An 11,185-nucleotide genomic window follows, 5' to 3' on the forward strand; every position below is an offset into this window, starting at 1 on the left:
AAATCCGCAGGCATACTCAGAAATCCCGTGAGAGCAGTGTAATAACACTTAATTACCACGAACAGTAGCATATGCTTTCAATATTCATTATAGTAAAATAATAATAATAATAATAAAAATCCTATAGCCTAAGCCTATAAATGTAGCCAGATATGCAAATAAAAGCATAAGATAAGGCAAGGCAAGGCAAGGCATCTTTATTTATATAGCGTATTTCATACCAAGGCAACTCAATGTGTTTTACATAAAGACAAAACATTAAAAAAAGAAGCATAAGACAGAATAAAAACAAACAAAACACTGAAAACAGAGTTAAAGGGTGTGTTGGATAGTGAGAACTATTTAGAGAGATGCTGCTATGTGCTGTTATCTGCAGATAATTATAGGCTATCTGATGGTTTCATTTTTATAACTATGTGTTAACTGTTAGCCATAGTAGCCTAAAGACAATAAAGTGCATCAGCATCCTTAAGTGATGAACCAATGCAACATCCAGACCAGCTCCCCTTTTGGGGTTTGATTGAACTTTGCCAGAAGTAGCCTCACTGAGATAAAAGTCTTTGTAAAGGGCATCAGCTTCAGAATATGAAATAGGATAAAACTACGTTGCTAATCCTTGAAAAATCACTAGTCACCTGGGACAGATGGGCGCCCAAGCAAATTTTATTTTAGTTCTTTGGTTGGTGTTGTGACTTAAACGTTGTCTTCAACCCAAACCAAAATGATCCCTCTGGTTCTAGAGAAGAGTTTAGATAGGCTATCAATTGCAGACTAAGTAATCAATATTCATTCATTCATTCATTCATTCATTCACCCTGTTGTTACACATTATTATTCAGATATAGTGATGTATTGTTTACAAAGCTTTGCTGCAGCAAATGTCCACTAGCCTCCTGTATTTTTCATGTTTTTCATGTGTCAAAGGCTTTTTGACAGCCAAAGAGATTGTCTTGTGTTTCTTTAAAGCAATAGTCATCCCACTAATCAGGGAGAATCATGAGGTTACTGCATTTGATTGATACTTACTCTGCTATGTGCCTTATTTACCTTGGTTTGTACTTTTGGTTGTTCTTTGCATTGAAACCAAATGTGCGTAAAATATCTCTTTTCTTTCCAAATACAGCACCACCGACATCTAGGCTACAGCTACTGTGTAAGTCCCATAAATGGCTCCCATGCATTTCACCAGTTATCATCATTGCAGAGGTTTGGTGAGAGTATAGGAAACAATCAGGGGGAGGAAGTCTGACGCTGTCATCGATCTTCAAGTCACAGTGTGTGAGTGTTTTGGGGAAGGGCGGGGGACGGGGCGGTGATCTCACTGTTGTTCCTGTTTCTGGCACCATTTCTGTGAAGACTCTAAAGAACTGACAACTCCGACCCACAAACACGCAAACACACGCACACACACAAGCAGCACTTTATTTGACTCAGCTTCAAAGGAAATCCACAGAAGCCTTAACGTCAGAATGCCTCATCCTGTTGGTGAATGTAGTACTATCCTCTCCTGATGACAACTGCTGTTTAACTTCCTCACTGTCTACTCTTCCATCATGGACTTTGTCTGGGTAAGTTCTGAATCATCTGTACGCTTTATTTTATTATTAGGCTACAAGTTTGTTTCTGTACGTGAATTCTCCTTGTTTGCCTGATGAGGTCAGTTGATAAAGGGTATTTTATTTTATAACCACTTCTCATTTGTATTTTCCTGGGTGCCTGTGAATTACAAGTGGTTGACATGCAACCAGCTGATTGCTCTCTGAGTGCGCTTTACACTCTGTATAGTGTCACTGTTGAGGTGTCAGGTGAACATGTTGCTTAAAAACACCAAAGTTGTAATGCTAATAACAGGAGACCCTATATGCTTCTCATCTTGCAACTCTGGTAACCATCTGTATGAAAACCTAAAAAATAAATAAACTAGGGCTGCGACTAAAAGTTTAAAAAAATGTATCTATTGTGTTGATAAATAGTTTGTTCTGTATGTCTGCAAGTAAATTCCCAGGACGTCTTCACATGTCTTACTTCGTTTTGCAGCCCAAAGTCCACAGATATTCATAATTTTACTTTAACGAATAAAATGAAGTGAAGTTATTCACCCATGTGAGACTTAATCTTTTGAATTCTCTGAATCTTTTTCGGTCACTTGATTAATAAATTAATTGACTGAGCCCTTCAACTCTGTATAAAGCTAAACAATGTGCACAGTATGGTTCACAGAAGGAACTGATGCAAACAGTAAGACTAGTTACGCAAACGTATACACTTCAATACAATTTTGAAAAAAGGCAGGGGCAGTATGATGGGTCACCTCCGCCAAATTATAATTGCACTGCTGACAATCATAAATCGAGTATTGTAGGCCCAGGAGAAGGGGTGGGGGTTGAAGAATCGTTTCCAAACAACACTGTAATTTGGTCCCTAAACATGCACCTTTTTACAAACACCCATGTTGTCTGTGGGGCTCTTCAGCTGAGTTTTAATTTGGGGCCAGTTCTTTCTCAAGGAACCATTTTTAATGCTCTGGTTCCCTGCTTCTGAATATACCCCTCAGATGTTGGGCCCACTCTCACAGTTTGAGGGTCACAGCCCATAAAGATCTGATTACCACAGGGACTGCTTTGGATTTTACCTTCAACCTTTTCTTGCAGTCAGTTGAGATTCCCACTTCTATCACTACTGCTCCTTGTCAACCATGTCTGGTTGGTCCGTCTGCAGCCGTTTGTTGGTCTGGAACTTGAAGTCCCACTGGATCTTCTCTGATAATCTCAACCACTTTTGGTGGTTTGTCCCATAAGGATCTTGCAACTACAATCCTAATTCAGCACAGATGTTCCTGTACAGTCACCCAGCCTTTCAGTGCTGGACCGTACTTGCTCAGTCTGCACTTTGGGTCCTGTTTGCTGTGGATCTGGTGCTTCGCACCTTTCATGAGCTGCCATGATCAGAGCCTCTGTGCTTTATGCGCCTTATTCTTCTTTTAACCTTTGTAGGGTTTCTTGATGTCAGCCACTTACTCTATTTGTTGATGGTACATCCCATGGAGAGGTTAGATCTCCCATAATGTATTTATGTTATACAAAAATGGCAAATTTATTTTCTCATTTGATAGTAAATGTTTATGAATGATGTATGCAATCTGTGTTACCAGTTTCTACTTGAATTTAGAATAGGGAAATTCAATAAATAGTAATTGAATATACTTATTTAATAACTGGAAGACCTTCTTGATAAGGAAATCATCTTTGTACTGACTTGATTAGATCATGCTTTTGTCATGTCAATCATCAGCATCTTCCTTTCCATGATCTAACTTTGTCTTCTGCCCTAGGTTTTCCCTCTGCTTCTTGTCTTCCTTTCCATTGGACAGATTCACACTAAGGACACAGAAAAAAGCAGTGAAAAATGTAAAGAATGCCCAGCTGGTAAGTGAGAAGAAGGAATTGCATACATTGGCCTTGTATTGAACAGTTATAATGAGTTTATTGCATGTCAGCTCATTCCCTTCGCCCTTGTCTTTCAGGATATCACAAAACTGGTGCCTGTTCAAATGGAAAATACACATGTAAAGAATGTGAGAGTGGCACGTACACAGAAATTCCAAACACATCAGATAGATGCTTGAGGTGTAGTCCATGTCCTCGTAAGTATCTTGTTTGAATACCTTTACCTGGGCTGGGTGATAGAAACTCATAATGTAACAATGCAAAATGAAAACTGATTAAAAAAAACCTGAATCATGCTTTCTTTGCTTTACTGTACTACATGTATGTCTGAGACAGAAATATCTATCATTCTGATTTTTACACAGTTAATCAGGTGGAAATACGGAGCTGCTCCTTCAATCGCAATGTGGAATGTGACTGTGAGGACGGTTTCTACTCCCAAGGCTCAGGTCCCAGCCGGTACTGCAGTCCATGCCCAAGTAGGTGAACTCTATCGGCACTTTGCTGTTAAACTACTGTTAAATAAACTCAACTGCATTTTGATTCAGTTTACCTTTGCACATTTTAATTTCACCCATGCTGTTACTTTTCAAACTATTCTCTGTCTATCGTGCATAGTCTATTGTATATTTTCCTATTTTATCATAGTACTGTAGTTCTTTTCTTATTATTTGTTTACTTCCTCTTTCCTAATTTATTACTGCACAATTGTAACAAATCCCTGTTGGGATTTTTTTCCGAGTCTGATTCAGAAGGCACCGCTAAAGGTTAGTGACTTCTCATACATGTTTTCTTTTTGCTTTTTTTTCAGACACCCTTGGCATGGAAATCGACTTAAGGTATGATACTGTACATAAAACCAATCCTTTTTTCCCCTCTTTTTCTTGGATTATAATTTCTGTTGAGAGGGCTTTCGTTCTCTGCTATCTGATTATCTTAGTGGGAGTGCAGACAGACTGTAATTATGCAGATTACAACCAAAGTAAGTGTGTAAGAGTTAATGCATACTTGACTTAGTAAAAAGAAAACCTCTAAGGTTGAAACCAACCGATTAATCCCCATGGTAAACTAGCATGAGAGGTTTAAAGTTCAGGGTGTATATTGACTTGTTGTTTGAGGGAAGGAAATCTCTGTGGTTTCCTGAAGCCCTCAGTGTGACTGGATTCTGAGTGTAGAAGTACTAATACAGTATTTTAACTGTGTGGACAAAGTTGCTGTTTTGTCTCTTTTGTCCCTCGTCGCTTGAAATGATCATTGTACAAAGGTGAAATGATTATAACAAGCAAAACTATCTCAGTGGGCAAATGGTCATGTGACTGTTGTTTTTAGGTTTGAAAATTAGACTTGAATTCTAAAGCTTCCAAGATTTCACTGTTGTCTCTCATTCTCATTAGCCTCTCCTTATTTTCAGGAGCTGTAAGAACAACACAGACTGCGAAAGGAAATGCACAGCAACTAGAAAAACGATTACTACTACTCCTACTACTACTACTACTACTACTACTACTACATCTACAACTATAACTACAACTCATAATCAGACAAGCAGCTCAACTGCACAGAATCCTTCTAAGAATAAAATTCCAGGTTAGTTTCATGTCTTTACTGTGCTTAAACAAGTGAAGTGTTTGTGAAAATAATCTGTGTCGTATGCACTTGTAACAGAGTCTGATTTTGAGTGGTTCATTCAAATTTCGATCATGACAAGTTTTCAGACTGAATTTCTGTACGTTAGACTTGATGGATGGTAAAATCACATCAGTGTTTCTTTGTGTCAGCAGAGAACGGTATGCTCTGGTTGTTTTATGTAGTGGTTCTGCTGGTAGTTGTGATGCTCCTTGGGCTTGTGCTGCTCTTCATCTGGATGCAGTCTGGAAAACCAAACACATGTACCTGGTGGGGCACAAACAAAGGTATGGAGCCACATGTCGAGGACTGCAAATTCAGTGGTAACCACTGGTAGAATATAAATACATACATTCAAGTCCTGCATTTGGTTAGAATTTTAATGTATACTTTGCTTTTCATCAACTTTCATTTTATGCAATGACCTAAGTTTTACAGTTACAGTTACAGTTAGTTAGTTTTAATGTTACATTACTGCATGTAAAATGAAACTACACCCTCCATTTCATGCAGCATGATAATATTTGATAATTTTGTAGAGATGTGTATGTCCAAAAATGGATCTGGTTACTTACACCATTAAAAGAATAGCTATGTTAAGATGTTCAGTCTTAATAATGTGTATGTATATCAGGACTCGTACACAGCTTTTACATGAGTAATGCAGTTAAAGTGTGTGCGTTAAAAACCAAGATCAAGATACAATCTTTCAAGTCTTGAAAAAGAAAAATGTTTTTACAGAAATTTGACCACGTTTTTTGTACTTTCTCAAGTGTGCATGTTCAAACAGGAAACTTTACTGATAATATCTGCTTTTCTCCTAAACAGAGCATTGCAGTCGTCAAGACAGCAGCCCGACCACACTGGTTCGTGTCAATTTGTGTTAATGCACTTTGCATTCTTTTAAGATAGGGATCTTGCAACAGTACTGTAGGTGGACACTATGAGAGTTCTGTGGAAGGTCAATAACAGCAAAGATGGCTCTTGGTCACACTCTGTAGTTAAATTGAACCAAAGCTGTAATATATTGTTACTCGTAGGTGACTGAGAAAGGCTGAAGATTTTCACTCTCAATTCTCTATTGCTTTAAAGAGCTGGCTGTAGCAAAGACATTTACCTCCTCTTTTTCCTTTTTCTTTCAAGACAATTAACATATCTGAGGAAACTCCCATGATGCCTTTCAATTATAGTCCAAACACACCACAACATCCAGCCCACGTCCCTACTTTGCTGCCAAATTCTGCACAGAAAGGTAAGATTACATTTTAAATCCCCAACTTCAACGCATTGCTCTGGTTTGACTTGCTCACATGAGTTTGATGTTGCTTTCCAACCATGTTTCCAACACTGGGGCAGCAGGTGGAAAGCTAATGAACCTTCAGAGAAACATGATATTTATCTGAAACCATTTGCAGATTTTCCCTTCACCCTTTATAATGGGAGATCAGAGGTTGTCTCATGATAGTGTTATTGCTGCTACTATTGCACAACTACTACTACATCTAGCCTACTACCACTACTAACATAAAGTATTAGAGAAGGAAAACACATGAAAGGTGACGCAGAGGTGTTATAATCTGTTCTCAAACAAACTCAGGCAGAATGGTTTCAGTACTGATATATGAAGCAAGTCTCACAACTTTCTCCACAGCTGGGAAAGTCAAGTCAAGCCTTTATTCAGAAGTGGTTATGAAATTACATTTTTTGGACTGGAACTACCCCAGAAGTTAAGATAAATTTGTAAATGAAGGACAGACCTTAAAAAGAAAAAGAAGTAAGAGACAGTGGGACAAATTAGTTTGTTCCGCAACCTTAAAATAGGTGATACAAAGATGAGACGCTCTCTGTCATTGGATGCTCAGGCATTAAAAGATGTGTGAGTAACAAAAGTCTAAAAGGGCACTAAAAAAGTATGTTGGCCAGTTCTTACACATAACCTCATGCCAAATGTTTTATGAGGAAAAAATGTTAGAAAAATGTCATGGTGATACTTAAGGCGAAACACTACAGGCAAAAACACAGTTTTTTCATGCACTGATCAATTTTGAGAATTCACCAAAGCATCCTACTGTGACATACTGTGCTGTGCCTGTTGTCTGACCCATGTCATTTCCTCCGTATCCGCAACCAATCGTCAAAGTATGAACAATCTATGGAATTTTACAGTCTTTAAAGGCCGTTTTCTCAAAATGAGTTTTTCCTCAGACTCTGAGCCCGAAATCACCACTTCAGCAGCACCTACAGATACCAAACCTTCCAGTTTTATTCCTGTCTATATTCTGAAGGTTTTTTACAGAGGGGATGATATATCATCTATATTGATATATCATTCAAATGCTGATTTATACAATATTTTATTCCTTACAGAGTGATAAAAAGAAATATCCAAAATCTAATCTCTAATATGCCGACAAAATAAAACAAGAATTTTGAAAGGGGCTTTATCTATTGTTCAGATTTTGGTTCTGGAAATGTATACAAATTAGTGCTTATTTCATAATGTTAAATGTTTTAAACATAAAATTTGATAAAACTTGTAATATAAAAGATATTTGTCTTAATGTAAGTGATTAACTTGGGAAGTTTCATGGTGATATCTGTTAGTTAATTTTTTTACCCTATTCAGCTATAGTGTCCCCCCTTAATTGTGCCTCGTGTTATTGCTGGTGCAATGTGAATGTGTTATCAGATATGTGGTGTTTTTGCACTCAGAGCAGCAGTCTTTTCATCTTTGCATGTTCAGCGCAATATTTATCTCTGATCAGCCAAGTGGCCCACAGAGTGGAGGTGGAAACTGGGAAACAGGTCGCCCTCACTTTTTCACGTCAGTCAGCAATTTGACATTTGGGGAAATGACAAATCAGATAGAGAATGCATGTCACTCTTCACTGTGAACAATTTGTCCTCATAGATCATATTTAACATATTTCACTGTTGTGAAACTGACATCCGCACATGCTCACATGTTATTTATAGAACAGGAAAAGATGAAACCACAGTTTCCACTTGCTTTTTTACCTTTGGACTTGGTTACTTTTCTACATTTAAATAAAAATAGATCTACATGTCATTTAGGACACCACAGCTTACATTTTTTGCTGTTATAATATTGCCTGATAAAACCCTTTGTCACCTTCCCAAGTTCATTTTTTTAAGTTCTCCATTGAAGCTTTTAGGATGCCCCTCAGTACACCTGCATTTCCTATCATCAGTGATGTCATGTTGCTGTGTCTGGCATTTGTGGTTGAACTAAAAAAAACCCTTGTGGTTGTCATACTTTGGGTTTTGTGTATTTTATTGTGGTGAGACCATAGACTGTATAGGTGAGAATCATGCTTAGGTTCAGGTTTGGGTTACTTTACCCGTAGGTAGATATGTCCTGCAGTGAGTTGTCCATTCACACATAACATTTCATCATACAAACATAATAAACCAGAAAGTTCCTCGTAAACGGTTTGGGATTGTTTTACTGTATGTCCTATGTCGTCTTGATGTGAAATGACAAAGTCTCTTCATGCACCACATATGCACAAGGCAGTTAAGGATCTTGAATCTTTCCACACGTAGCAGCACAGCAACTCTTTCCCCTTTGCATGATTCAGTGTTCCCTGTCAGTTTAAAAAATCCCCACCAAAAATCATTGCAGAGCTGTGATGTCAGTCTTCTATAGGACTTGAAGGTGCTGTATGTTTTTCATTAACAGTTGCATGGAGAGGTCAGCAACAAAGTGAATTAATTTACCTTGCAATGCTACTTGGATAGTTGGATGACCTCTTGTCTTGTAAATGCAATGTATTCTTAAACTGACTAGCTAAAAAATATATAGGCTACTTTGATTTCTGAAAAAGGATCAGTAAGTTTAAACAACCCTGGTCTAATCTGCTGGCATAGTCGGCTAAAAGGCTTCTGCACAGTTTCTAAAACTTACTTTATTTTGAGTTGAATGGGTTTATTTAGCAGATTTGTGACAAACAATACAATGGACAGAGACACATTTTGAGGTAACCTTGTCCCACATCAGAGTTTTTTTTTTTTTTTTTTACATGGTCAGTCAACTGTGGTTGTCTGTAATCCCCTCTTTCCAGTTGCCAAACAAGATGAGCAATCAGAGCAATGGCCGGCCATCGTTCTCTACGCAATTATCAAGGAGGTGCCCCTGCGTAGATGGAAGGAGTTTTTGCGTCTGCTTTCGGTGGCTGATCAGCAGCTGGAACGTGTGGAGCTGGAGGCTGGATTGGGTCTTGGCTCCATAGAGAGGCAGTACCAGATGCTGCGGCTGTGGAGTCAGCGCTCCTCTGCGAGCTTAGACGACGTCTTCTCGGCCTTGCGCTACATGGATTTATCTGGCTGTGCACAGCTGCTGCAGGAGAGCCTGGAGAAGCTGCAGTGGAGGCCTGATCAGTAGCAAGGTTTCACAGCCTGCAGAGATTTCAGTGCAGCAATGCAGGACAGCTGAGGCTGCACCTGAAGATGTAAATATCATGCTATAAGACAATGCAAGACATCAGTGCCTCAAGCCTGGACACCAGTGCATAAGACTATACAGATTTCAAGTTCGTGGAGAGGACATTTTGTTAACTGTAGCTACTGCATGGTACAAGCACAGAAAACGGAAATAATAGTTAATAATGACCTGTTCTGAGCTATTCAAATGTACTGTATATTAGTGTTAAATGGCATTAGAGAGCACTGTGGAGATCCTAACAGGTTCAACTGCAATTGAAGTAACATCATAACAACATAACATCATCAAAAACACTCCAGATGAGTGTTTTATACGTGTCATCCTAATAGAAAAAAAAAACTCAACTCTGAACTGAGATTATTTTTTCATCCTGATTGACACTTAAATTGTTGGATGTATTTGTTGCAGTGCAGTCAGCTACAGAGCTGGAGCTTGGCTCATCAAGAGGCTTCTTCAAAAAGTAACTGTAACTAAGCGTACTGCAGAAGTCTATAGAGAGATAATTGATGGAGTTATGGTAGGCTATATGGTAATTAACTACAAATATTGCCAAACACCACTTAACCACCTAACCAGTTGCTCATGTGACATTTCTTAAAAGCCAACAGTGGAGGGCTGTGCCGTTTTAGAGCACATTTCTGAAAGTTATATGTGACTTTGTGATTGTGTATCAAAGGTAAGCAGTGTCCGGAAAATACATAATAACATTTTTATTTGAATTCTGGGAAAGTTACTAACAACCAGTAACCTCTACAAATTGGTGCTTTTTTTCCTCCTTTGGCTTTTTTTTTTTAAACAAGTCAAAATAAAGACTCTTGTTCAGCTTGAGTATTTAAACTCTGTGAACACTTCCAGGTACATCTATGATGTTGGAGCAGTCCTGCTTCAGATTATTTGACCATGTCTAACATGTCGCTCATCTGACATGATGGTCTGTTATATCAGCTCAGCCACTGAATCTCGTTGCACACATTCACATGTGAGGAACTGAAATCCCCATAGGATGTCAAAGTATCAGTCTCTTGGTGACGAGATACAGTAGGCTGGGTTTTTCCTCACCTCACATATTCCATCTAAACTGATGGTTTCCTCTTGTGATGTTATTGTATCTCACTTTGAGAATTTTTGTTTGTCAGTTCATAGTAGAAAATGTGGACTTTACGGTAATGGAGTTTTAATATGTATATAGGTCTATGATATGTGGCTTAAGGCTTTGTGGCATATATTGTGGCATGCCTGTGTGTATACAACACACACACACACACACACACACACACACACACACACACACACACACACACACACACACACACACACACACACACACACACACACACACCTATTGTAATTACTATTTTTCATTTTCTGAAACTGATGGTTTCAGGTTTGGTGTAATTTGTTGCTCAGGAATTATTTTTCACTCTAAATCTGTACAGTTTTAGAAAAAATTGTTTATATTACAGGACACATCTGGGCTACATAGGTATGGCAACATGGCATGAAAGAGTGTGAGTCTAAGGACTGTTATAAATAAAATATTTGACCACAAGATGGGAGTGTTGTCTGAGTGTTTTAACAGCAGCAGCTGGTGTGCGGTTCTGAACACAGGACTCCATACAAAGACAATGTAGGCAGGGTGCTTGAGGAG

The 11,185-nt window shown here is 38.5% G+C and overlaps 1 protein-coding gene across 1 annotated transcript; it reads left to right on the plus strand.

Annotated features, from left to right (window-relative positions):
• Positions 1 to 1,241: 1,241 nt before the first annotated feature.
• On the plus strand, positions 1,242 to 9,793 carry LOC146984480 (uncharacterized). The gene is made up of 10 exons (XM_085783203.1): positions 1,242 to 1,568; positions 3,332 to 3,425; positions 3,524 to 3,643; positions 3,812 to 3,925; positions 4,258 to 4,285; positions 4,858 to 5,033; positions 5,228 to 5,395; positions 5,901 to 5,938; positions 6,216 to 6,324; positions 9,158 to 9,793. Exons 1-10 carry the CDS (start codon positions 1,554 to 1,556, stop codon positions 9,475 to 9,477), a joined length of 1,182 nt encoding a protein of 393 aa, XP_085639329.1. The 5' UTR covers positions 1,242 to 1,553; the 3' UTR covers positions 9,478 to 9,793.
• Positions 9,794 to 11,185: the final 1,392 nt, after the last annotated feature.

This window comes from Trachurus japonicus, chromosome 7 (assembly GCF_045865225.1).
Source record: "Trachurus japonicus isolate A0001 chromosome 7, Traja_1.0".
Classification (NCBI taxonomy): Eukaryota; Metazoa; Chordata; class Actinopteri; order Carangiformes; family Carangidae; genus Trachurus; species Trachurus japonicus.

Bases quoted from the DNA above. Each gene is read 5' to 3' on its own strand.
- LOC146984480 (XM_085783203.1), top strand. The intron at 3,926-4,257 runs GTAGGTGAACTC...CTTTTTTTTCAG, and splicing joins GTACTGCAGTCCATGCCCAA to ACACCCTTGGCATGGAAATC. The intron at 6,325-9,157 runs GTAAGATTACAT...CCCTCTTTCCAG, and splicing joins GCCAAATTCTGCACAGAAAG to TTGCCAAACAAGATGAGCAA.